Source organism: Chrysemys picta, chromosome 10 (assembly GCF_011386835.1).
Source record: "Chrysemys picta bellii isolate R12L10 chromosome 10, ASM1138683v2, whole genome shotgun sequence".
Lineage (NCBI taxonomy): Eukaryota > Metazoa > Chordata > Testudines > Emydidae > Chrysemys > Chrysemys picta.
The window spans coordinates 3,975,918-3,988,057 of NC_088800.1; the positions used below are offsets into that span (position 1 = coordinate 3,975,918).

Consider the following 12,140-nt stretch of genomic DNA (forward strand, 5'->3'; position numbering starts at 1 on the left):
AGTCCCTCAGGAACAATTCCCTGCTAAGCCCTGACACCCAAGCGCACTGTTCTCTCTCCTACCTACCAGGAAGCGTAATTAGAATAGATCTTAGCAAACGATAAATTCAATGGCTCAGATTGAACCCTGGTGTAACTCTCCAGCGGCCAGCAGGGTCAAGAGCCAGCGCTGATCTCGGCTTCAGCTATATTATTTTGTCATCAGAAATTATTATTCTGTGTAGGAAGAAATAATCTTTCCTTGCCATGGGAGGCATAAGTGCCCTCCCATTGCCTGTCTCTCGATGCTGCCCAAGCCGGGGCATCTGAGTGTGAAGTCTGGGGGAGAGGGGCCCTGGCAGGACAGGCAGTCAGGGTGGACTCTCTGCAAAGCCTGTCCTCTCTTCAGTCCTCTTGTGCTGTACCTCCTACAAGTTAACTTGTCCCTCCCACTCCTTCCCAATGAGCAGCTTCTGGCAGGGAGCTGGGAAAGGCTGGGGATAAGTGGAAGCTTTTTTCAGAGTAAGGCTACCACTCTGGCTCGGTGCCTCAAGCGGATGGTAGGGGTAGGGTACCAGAAGCCTCTAGCACTCACATGGACTTCTACAGAGGGCTCTTTGTAGCCTGGGCTCTCAGCCTCCTACCAGGTAAGCTCCCTCCCCTCTCTACCATCTGCTGAACTCTGGAAAGCTTCTCTTAGGGCTGAAGGCACCGGCGGCAGCAGGCAGCTTTAAAAAGGGGGGGAAATAGCTTTTTGCTTATGTTGGCAATCAAAGGAAAAAGAGCCTGAGAAAGCCACCGTTTAATAAGGCCGTGGGTCAGTTAGTGAAAGGTCTACAGTAAACGAGGAGGGGTAAAGGAGGGGATTTTTCTCCAGAAAGTGGAAAGGGATAAAATCTTTCGCTCGGCTCCCGAGGGATGACTGGGAATGAAGGCGAGAGAACTCTTTTCGGTAAAGCACTCTCAGCTCCTCATCTGGGTTACAGTTGCATGTGGGATTAGTTTGTATCTTTTTTTTTTTCCTTAAGGAGAAAATACTTTAAAACAAAAATGAATTCTCTAAGACTGTGCTAAGTTTGGGGTTGTACGGGCAGCTTGTCTTCAGCAGCACAAAAGGGGGCTGGGCATGGGGAAGGTGTTAGGGACTAAATAACCTCTGGGTGCTGAGATTTTAGGTGCTCATTTCATTTTAAGATGTGAGTTTGCAGCCTTCCTTCACATATGGTTCAGTGTGTGGCTGCATAAGCCATATTGAGTTACAAGGGGGCGGGGGGGGGGGGGGTTCTGCTTATTGTTGGCCACATGCCTGTGAGTTTAAGTTCAGTTGTTACAGAAAGTGAGTCCCTGCAGTAGTCAGTTTTGCTGCAATTAGACTAGCCAGCTTTCCATGCACAGCCTACCTCAGGAGCAAAGGGGACCGTGTCTCTGCTTTGAGCTTTAGAACAAAAAGAAATCTTTCTACCAGCTAGTAAAAAGTTGCTACTGTTGCTAACTAAATTACGCACAGCAATATGATGCTAAGAGCCGCACTGGGATCTCTTGTGATACTGTAAACACTTCTAAACATCCTGAGGGAATGCGTATCTATTTTTTCTAATTGCACAATTACTTGATAATCTAAGGAAAGCTGCAAGGACACTGCCTTTCTTTGCCTAATAGAGAACATGTGTCTATGCCTTGCACGTGGACAAAATGTTGTCCGCTTTGCACACAACTCTAAGTGAGATCTGGGAGGTTTTCACTTTGGACAGCATTCTGTGGTTACTTGCTGCATTTCGGAGATATTACTACTTACTGGTTTTTTCAGACTACGGCAGACTTGCCTTTGAAAATAGGTGGATCAAGTTGCTCTGACATTTGGACAATAGGCACTATACTTAAAACTGTGCTTACGTGTACTTTAAAGTCTGCAGCTTAAACTCTTTAAGGAGAACGAGTTATAGACTTGGTTTTATTTTATATTTTTAGACTCAACTTATGGAACACTGTACATTTTTGGATCTTTGCCTGCAGGCCACACAAATACATTTAAACCTGGCTATTCCGTTATACGTACACTCCAGATGCCATAGTGACATCTGCTGGTGATGACAGAACTCTAAGTACAGACATCTGCGGTAAACAGTCTGATGTTTGTTCAAACAAGCAGCAAAAAGAATAATTGAAATAGCAAGAGTCAATTTTTAACTCCCTATAAAAGGTCCAATGGTATCCTGGGTCTGGCATTCCTGTATGTCTTGTCTTGCAGTCAACCCGGGTGGGGTGTCTGGGGACAGGAAATTAATGATGGCATTTGGATCTTTTGGATGAAGGCACATTTGGTTTTCTGTGCTTGATGCACAAAGACATGACCAACCTTAGAAGAATCATAGCATCATAGAAGATTAGGGTTGGAAGAGACCTCAGGAGGTCATCTAGTCCAACCCTCTACTCAAAGCCAGACCAATCCCCAACTAAATCATCCCAGCCAGGGCTTTGTCAAGCCAGGCCTTAAAAACCTCTAAGGATGGAGATTCCACTACCTCCCTAGATAACCCATTCCAGTGCTTCACCACCCTCCTAGTGAAATAGTGTTTCCTAATATCCAACTAGACCTCCCCCACTGTAACAAGAGACCATTGCTCCTTGTCATCTGCCACCACTGAGAACAGCCGAGCTCCATCCTCTTTGGAACCCCCCCACCCCTTTCAGGTAGTTGAAGGCTGCTGTCAAATCCCCCCTCACTCTTCTCTTCTGCAGACTAAATAAGCCCAGTTCTCTCAGCCTCTCCTCGTAAGTCATCACAGCTTACATCACAGCTGTGGAGCAGTAACATAGGCTGAGCGTGAAGCTGCAGGGTGGAACCAAATCTAAGTATGTATATGTTGAAATAATCCTTTTATCCACATAGGAAGCCATCACATGTTCACAGCTGGATGTTGTGTCATGATTTATGTTAATCTAGTGTGTAAAGTGCTGTCATGTGGTGCCTTCCTACAACAGAAAGAAAGCGGGGACCTAAAGAAAAAAAAGCTACTGCATCAGACCTACTTTGTCTCTTTCACCTTTTAAAGTGACTGTTTTCAGGCATAATTGGTTTGTGGAAACTCACAATATTTACACTCTAGTTATAAAGACATTGGAAAATGCCCCGGCAGCCACTGGGGTATATCCTCTGATTTCACTGAAGTTATCGCTGGGATTGATTTGGCCTAGTACATCTCTGTATAACAGACTTTAAAACTACTTGAAGAACTTATTGTCCATAGCAGTGTGTGTTCCTTTAAGTCAGTTCAGAGGTTTTCAGTGGTGGCATGTGTGTGATGTTACTATGGAGTTACTATGGTGATTAGCGAATGTTAATAAATAGTGTTGGTCCAACTATTACATACATGACCAGAAGAGTCAGGCCACTTTCTCTTTTCAGCTGACTGCCCCTCTTCCTGAGAACGTACCTTCCAGGGAACGCCACGCAGTATAATGCCTTGTGCACTGGCAAACAGAGTTTGGTGAACAGTGATGATGATCCATCAGGGACCATTACTTCATATCTGGATCTACGGAGAACTAGCCTTAGGGCATATAAACAGTGACACCCTTCTCAGACGGTTAGAAACAACAAATAGGGCCAGATCCTGTTCCTAATGAATTCAGTGGGACAGGGATTGGGCCCTTATTGGTTACTAACATTGTGGGGAAAGTGCTGCACATGGGCTTAATAGAAATGGCTTCTCTAAGTACCTACTGACAGCAGCTGGCCCTGGATGTGCAGAGTCAATAGATCATGTTGTTGATCACGGACAATGCAACTTGCTGTGACATGGAGAAGTTGTGTCAATTGGCAACACTTCCAATTCCAAAAATGAAAGACCCATTTGAAGAAAGCCGAGATGGTTTTCCCTGATTGGAGAGTTTAGAAAACACACAAAGAGTTGTCACAGTTCCGTCTCGCATGTTTGCATCTGCCTGGTTTTATCTATATGACACATTCTGACACAGAGCGTCACTGGGACGTTAGTAAGTGGGGAAGAAGTCGGAATCTAGTAACCTTATCCAGTATGGTGCTTGGACCTGTTGATAACCTCTCTTGTTATCTTTATTTATTGCTTTTGTTATGTAGCTACTTCTAGACTTGTGTAAGTGAGGAACTAATGAAATAATAGAGCCAGACATTTCACAAGGCTGTCCCTACAGTTTTGTCCATTCACTTCCATCCTCGTCTGTAACACCCCTGTTATTCCAGTCCAGGGATTCTCTAGCAACTATGTCCTGCCAGCCATAGCAAATTAAGCACTGATTTTGTAATGCACACAGATGTCCATGGGAGAATAGGATGAAGTCCCCTGACTCATCTTGCCTTGTGTCCTAAGCTGAGTTGGAAGGTAGGACATTAGGTGTGCTAGACTGGTATGTCTAGCTAGTGGACTAACACTGCGCCACCCAGACCCCACGCTGCTTTATTTCACTATGAAAGATTTAGTCTAACTTTATTTTTTTGTTTTCCACTTCTCCCTCGACCCCAGCTTTCTATTAATCTGGGTGGCTAGAATGTCTATTTCTAGCTGGGTAGCACATGCGTCAGGAAGGCCCTGACCACACTGGCATGGGAACTGTGCGCTCTGTGACCACGTTAAAAGATTGTTGTCCTAGCGAGCTTCCAGCATGATTTTCCTGACCAGTGTGCACAGGGTTTATTATTCATCTGGAAAATGTGCTGGGGCTATTAGAAAAGTTTGCTACAGAGTAGCTAGGGGCTTGTCTCCATTAGATAACCTTATTGGGTTTGAATAAAATTATGAGGTCTGTTAGCTGATACGATACTGACCACCATTTTGTGGTTAGGACAGATCATATGCAGTATCCGCCCGTAGTGTTTTCAGCAGAGTTTAACCTGCCAGGATGGTGAACATGATTCTCTTTGGTCTACCCTGCACACAAGGTCATGGTCAGAATCATGTCCTTTAACTCGAATGTTCCCAGTTGTGATCAAACACACTAAGATTATTAGTGTTAAGACTTGGGGAGCTAGGCTATTATTTGGCTTGCATGGTACAGGGAACTCACCTTCGAACCCTGATAAGCACAGCTACGTAGTTGGATTGGTGTTAACTTGGATCCCAAATGCAATGGGATACCTCACATGTTCTTCCTCTGTCTCTGCTAGTACAGCAGCAGTTAATTGGAGAGCTTGAATTTGTATTTTTTTAATGACTGTGTAGTCCCTGCATTATCAAGAATGATATTCTCGTGGCCCAGCATTTTAAAATAAAGCAACTTCTCGTTTGCTGCTTTTTGAAGGCCAATGAGCTGTAACTAGAAGTTGCTCTGACAGTTAATGACATGCGGCTGCTTCTTAAAGATCTTGTGGGTAACCATGAACATTACAGAACATGAATTTGTAATTAGAGATTTTACATTTATGCTTCTTATTACCCTGTTTTCGATCTACACCCATGTCGGCATCCACAAAGAAAACTCACTTTGTTCCCTAATGCCACATGATGGACAATGGCTTTTAGTAGTTTAGGAGTTTGTTTATCTCTTTGCTGGCAAGATCTTGGGTGTTTTAATACCTTCAGCATTTTATTTCACTTGTAGGAGGTAATGGCTGGGTTTACTGCAAGGTGATAAATTGTAATCATATGATCTCTATATGTCATTATCGTTATTGTTGTGGGATTCGCTGTCACTGCTCTCTAAGCTTTCTCCCAAGTTTAGGATTGAGTAGCAATGCCTACACGTACACTTTGTTACAAGGGCTGCTGCACCTCAGAACTGGGCTTTAGTAATTGGGTAGGACCCAGAAGTGAAAAATAGTCCATTGAGTTTCGAGTCCCAGACCAGGATGTTTGACCTCGGAATGCACCAGGCTTTGTGCATGTGTGAACTCCCCGCCTGCCACATGCACAGTCCTCGTCTCCACATCTCTGAAAGGATCGACCTTGATTCTCTGGAGCCAAGTGGGATCTAGCCTTGCTCATGTTGTTCCAATTCTCATCTTCATAAGGGTTTCCTTAGCTCCTTTTAATTTGTCAGTGTCCAGAATCCTCCAGCCCCTGAATCCTGCATCTGCTTCAACGACAAACTTGGGGGGGATCCCTCTCCCAGGGAGAAGTGCCCAGTGGGGGCCCTGGGGGGGAAGAAAACTCCACCAGATTCCCCTCTATAAGTCATTCTCAGAGGTTCATAGACTATCAGGGTTGGAAGGGACCTCAGGAGGTCATCTAGTCCAACCCCCTGCTCAAAGCAGGACCAATCCCCAGACAGATTTTTACCCCAGTTCCCTAAATGGCCCCCTGAAGGATTGAACTCACAACCCTGATGTGTCTGCTAGAAGCCAACTATCCTCCAGGCATAGGAGATGGTTCAGGGGCAGGAGGGCATCCCTCCCTACTGGCTATCACCTGCCTGCTGCAAGGCCAATAGATGCCCTGGCAGACAGAGCATGAGATAAGGTAGGGTTGAACGCAGCCCCAGGCTAGAGCAGACGCTAGATCCTCTGGAGGCCTGAGCTAGGCTGTGCCCTGGCTCCTAGACCCCTAATCTTCCCCTTCTCCTTGGAGCCACACAGCATCTCCCCGCCGCACTGCTACCACGGCACCCCTCAGAGGGGTACCCCGCTGTGGGAAGAGCTGTCCGAAAAGGTCAGCAGCCTCGGGCTACATTAACCCCTTCGTGGTTTTACCACTACAGGGAGGACCACTGTGTATTTCTCTAGTGCTGCCCATTTCCTCTCCTTCCGCCCACGCATCTTCCTACCCCCCGGAGAGCCCTTCCCAGGGCCAGGGCAGGCAGAGGGGGCCACAGAAGCTGCTGATGTCCCCTCTGTGCAGATGAAATACCCAGGGAAGAGGTACTCAGCTGAGAAGCCTGATATAGGCTGCTACACTGTAGCTCCCTTCTATAACCTTTCGGTTCATTCCACATTTCCGTCACGCTCGGATTACGCAGGGAATGCTCTCCAGTTCTGCCCTACTCCAGCTAAACAAACCTTTAAGGCGCTGCGGCCACACCTGTTTAGCTTAAGCTAATAATATAGAGCTATTATCACTGACACAGTAACCTCAAACCATTGCAACAGGCCAATTTGTTATTTTCAATAACATCAAACCAAACTACTCTATAGCACTGTCTAGAGAGTGGTGAGGTCTATGATAGAGCCAATGTCGTAACCTGTGACAACTACTGCAGAGCAAAGACCAGCTACTATCAATAACAAGACACAATTTGAGAGGCAAAGGCTCAAACGTTAACCTTCCTTAAGAAAAATCTAGCTCGAATAGCATCCTGATTCTAGAAAACCTAGCCAAGGGGTAGCCCCGAAAACTGGCCAAATCTTACCTTCTTGGTGCGTGAGCTACTGAAGAGTGGATCGAGACGACCGGGTTTCTTTCCACTCATAGGCACAGGTAGGATGGTGCTGTGGCTAGAGTGATAGATGGGGACTTGGAAGATGTGGATTCAATTCCCTGCTCTGCTACAGACTTCCTGTGTGACCTTGGACAAGTCACTTAGTCTCCATGCCTCAGTTTCCTATCTGCACAATGCAGATAATAGAACTTCCCCTTCACCTTAGAGGTGTGTTTTGTGAGAATAAATGCATTAAAAGATGGTGAGCTGCTCAGATATTCTAGTAAAGAGGGTCACATAAGCACAGATATACACATTACATTTCTCCTCTCCTGTCTGTTCTCCTCTTATGAATCCTGCTCTCTGAAGCCCTCAGAGACACGGGGGGAATAGACCTAGAGAGGACAGAACCCTTTCAGTGTTGTGTGTTCCTTCAGAAGAAAGTCCCTTCTGACAGAAGATGCAAAGCTCCAGTAAGAAGAGAATGGAAATGAAGATGGGGAGAGAGATTTGTGCAGGAGAACTTTCTTTTGGAGAAAATGGTAGCTTTTCTTCCCAGTGTTGTTTCCCAAATGTATTTTTCTTTTGCATGCTTAGCGAACGAGTATCAAGAGTTTGTACTAAACAAAAACTCCAGTATGGACAGGTTTCAGAGTAGTATAGACAGGAGATATTTGAGGCTTCTGGGTTTGACAGCATTGCAAGCTAAGCTTGTGGGATTTGGACACTTGTTTATGACTGTGATGTCACTTCTGACAAGAAAATAAGACGTGGTTCTTTCGATTGTTAACAGTCTCCTTGACAACCTTTCACAAGATTTGTTTTAGTAATTTAATCCAGTTTGAACAGTCTCCGTTTTTTCTTTTTTGCCTTAAATGCTCTGCTCAACATCTGCGTACATTTCTGAACAGCTTTTCCTCCAATATATGACGAATTCCACTGACTTTGCCATCTAGTTTGTAAATCTTTCCTCCAAATCATTTTCTGTTTTTCGCCCCAGATTTGTCACCAGAATCTCACTAAAACTAAACATTTATATGGGGCCTGTGAACCTGAAAGATTCCTGTGCTATATTCACAGAGTATACCACCACTGAAATGCAGCTACCCCTGGTTTGCAGAGAAGGTCCAAATGGCTCAACAGTGTGGAGAGGGAACGTTTGTTGGCCTAGGGTACTAGGTCATGCCCCTTCTCTTACAAAAGTGTCATCTGCTCTTTAGGTGGTCATCTTGCATCATTGAAGTCAATGGGATTTTTGACATCTGAGTCCCAAAAGCCATTCAGGTTCTCTGTTTGTAAGACTGTGTCTGAAAGAAATCCTCACCCAGAGAAAACCACCTGGTGCTCACTTCATCTGCCTGGGGAAGATGAAGAGCTGAGCTGACCCACTCAGCCAGTGTTTGACCCTGAGACTCCAATGAACCTTGGTGTTCCCAACCTGATGCTCCTGCCCCTAAACATCCTCTCTGGCATTTGCTCTTGTCCTGCCATTTTCAGTGCCTGGGGAGTTTTCAGCTGTTATTTGTGTTCATTTTTTGAAGCTGGCTTTTGTTGACCAGCCTGAGAGCCATGGGGTCCTTTGTGAACCTAATTTCTGACAGGCCTGGATGAGTTTACACTGAACGTTGAAAACTTTAGAAAGTTTAGTAATTAAAACATATTCCAAAATCCCTCCGCCACCATTTCTCCTTAGCCAAAGAAAAATTTATTTTGTTAACTGACAAAAATGCCTTGACAGTGAAACAGACGCCTGATGAAATGTAAATGACTAATCTCAGAAACAGAGGAGACTTTCTACCTACTGCCAAAGAGTCATCAGTGCCGTTGCTAGGTTGTCAACAATGGTGGGTGGGGCTGGAATAAGCAGCAGATGGGATGCAACACTTTGAGAGTCTTAGGTCTTGGAGATAAGAGCTGAAATCGTATCTGATATTATGGGACTGATTCAGCACCACTGAAATCTATGGAAGTTTTGCGTTGACTCATATGGGAACAGAAAGCAAGTTCCATAGGGTAGGTCTTCACTGCAGAATTAGTGCGGGCTCTTCCTTGGGTTTTTCCCCAACTACCCTCCTCTCCACACACAAACCCTCTCACCTGAGTGCAGGGGTGCTTTCAACCCAGGCTAGCTGGCCGGGCTCGGGGCATAGGCTAGAGTGTGGGTTCTGCGTTCACTCCAGCCAATAATCAGTGAGGAAACCGGTAAAATCTCATTCATTCCAATAGTCCTCTAATGCCTTCCCACAATTACCCCCGTGTGCCCAGAAGGACAGACACGTTTTCCAACAATTCACTGGGAAGGACTCATAGAACGGCTCTTCTTACCACAGCACAGAGAACCAGAGGGTCTACCCCCAGAAGTCCTAGTGACGTGCCGGGGGAATGCAGCACCAGTGAGGAGGACACAATAACACAAGTCAGGCTTTGCTGTCTGGCCGCTCACACCTGGGCTAGGCTAACCCGGGTGCTGAACAACCGAGTTAACGCATGTTGATAAATTGGATAGTCAATTGCTTGACCACACTTTGGTTCTTTATGAAATATATTCAAGAGACTGAATAACCAGTGTCAGTCAGGTTGATTGCTCTAAGCCAATAACAATATAGTACAGGAAAAAAGTTCCATACTATATCAGTCTCTGGGAAGCCGACTCATGAAGCGTTGTTACATCCACCTTAGGCAGAAGTGTGCTCCCCGAGTTACACCCCTAATGCCTCCTTTTTACACCCTGCCTGTTTACAAGTGAAACTAGACTGAACCAGTCAGCTCTTTGCCTTGTGTTTCTGGTGTCATGGTGTACCCCTTATCTCTTTGATCTGAACACATGCATTTCAGGCACCAGAAGGCGTGAAGGCACCTCCTAGGTTTGTACTAGGGTAGGACAATCATGTGGCTTGCCCTCTTCCTTTGGGGCATTTCAGTACAGGCCTGTGAGAGTAATTCCTCTTCTGTTGCTATGGTAAAGCACTCACTTGTCCAGATCTTAACAGCTTCCCTGTTTGCTCAAGCCAAAACGTACTTCAATGAATGCAAGGGGTTATGGGATACGTAGCATAAGTGAGCAGGGTGATATAAAATTCATTGGCCAATTTAAGCTATATAGCTGCTATATTATTATTGACAGACTATGTCTATATGCTAGCCAAAACACAGTAGTCAGTATTCTGACATGAAGACCCACCCTAAATCTCTCCCTAGCACTTTTCACATGAGTGTGAAGTTTGAACCCAGTGACCCTGATCCAATATTTCCTCTGCTGGGTAGCACATGCTCTGCAGCTTGGGAACTGCCATTCACCCCAGAAGTAGGCGCAATTCAGTGGTGTGGGGCTTGGAATGCCTTTGGGGTGAAAGGGGCTTGTAGAGGAGCAGACTCACCCCTGCGGCTCCTCCTGCTGGTGACTTCCAGGAATTAGCTTTTCCAGCATCCTGGAGCGCCCTCTGCAGGCCCGTGGTCCACCTGTCCTCTGGCCCCCGTGTCCTCCCAAACCCCAGTGCCCTTTTACCTGGGGTGCTGCCCCCTGGCAGTACCCCCACAGTTCTGGGTCTCCCCCTCCCAGGGGAACCCCCACTCACTACCCCCACTTCACCTCAGTCTTGGCTACTGCCCCATCTCCATCTAGCCCCTGTTCACTGGGGCAGACTGCAGTATCAGCCACTCATCACAGGCAAAGGGGTTCGGACCTGCTGCCTCTGCGTACCCATGGGCTGCCCCCTGAAACCCAGTACCTAATAGGCCTTACCAGGCCTGCAGCCTGGGGCTTTCCTAGGCCAGAGCTCCCCTGCTCCCCTCTAGGCACTTAGTTGAGCTCCCTGCAGCCAGGCCCTTCTATCTCTGAACACCAAGAGAGACTGAGTCCATACTCCTGGCTCCCAGCCTTTATAGGGCCAGCTGGGCCTGATTGGGGCGTGGCCCCACCTGAGCCTGCTTCCTCCCAATCAGCCCAGTCGTTTTGCCCTTCCACAGCCCTCCTCCAGGGCTGTTTTAAACCCCTCAGAGCAGGAGTGGGTAACCACCCCGCTTCAGGGCTGTATAAAGATAAAATAGTATGTTCTCCTGTGAGGGTGAAACAAGGAGATGGCATACAGTCCTCTAGTAAGTATTGCTCTGATTGTTTTTGAACATGGTCAGGATATGGGGCTAGAACATGGCTAAGGCTTTCCAAGGCCTAACGGAAAAGAATTAACTCCTCCCTGTGCTAAATTTTGTACTGAATATTGCTCCAACCTAGCATCACTTTATAGTAAAACAGATTTTATACAATCTTTTTCTCTGAGATCCTGCCAAGACTGTCTTGCTCTGACAAAGACCAGACACCATCTTGGGCTCTCTTTCATTTTTGGTAAGGATGTTATAGGGGTACCAATTCTATATGGCACAGTTACCAGCTAATCAAAACACTCGTTATAATTTCTCCCTTTGGCCCCATTCACCAACTACAGTCAAGGCAATTAACAATCACAAGGACTTTTTCTGGTTTCCTAACTTCAATGTATCAGCAAGAACATGTTCTGGCTACAGATGTGCTAGGCTGTGATTGTGTGATGGGGTGTTTACCTCCCCCCCCCCAGGTTGTTAACGAGTTATTATGGGCCTGAGAGGTAACCCAATGGCTTGGGCCAGACCTAATTAGAGATAAAGCACAGCTTGGGGGAGAGCTAGTGCATTTCTTTCTTTCTCCCACCCCAAATAAAGGGCTGTTAAAAGAAGGAGACCTCAAAGGTGGAGGAAGTTTGGTGTTTGCACTCTCTGGGCAGTAGCTTGGAAGCAGGCGGGTGGGCTGGCTGGTTTCCTTCTCCTGGGGTGAGCTGGAAGCCTGACTGGAGATGGGGT

General features: G+C 46.3%; 1 protein-coding gene across 4 annotated transcripts in view; it reads left to right on the forward strand.

The window, feature by feature from the left end:
- The first annotated feature begins 430 nt into the window (after positions 1 to 430).
- ITGA11 (integrin subunit alpha 11) overlaps positions 431 to 12,140 on the forward strand; it is a 149,877-nt gene continuing 138,167 nt past the window's right edge. For 3 of the 4 annotated variants that reach the window (XR_010590923.1, XM_008170512.4, XM_042856551.2), the window contains exon 1: positions 431 to 625. Coding sequence is in view for 3 of the 4 variants with exons in the window: in XM_008170512.4 (XP_008168734.2) it covers positions 574 to 625 (52 nt within the window). In the remaining variant the exon portion in view is untranslated. Of the gene's footprint in view, positions 626 to 675; positions 931 to 12,140 lie in introns of those variants that run through there. The other variant, XM_042856550.2, reaches the window with a different exon arrangement.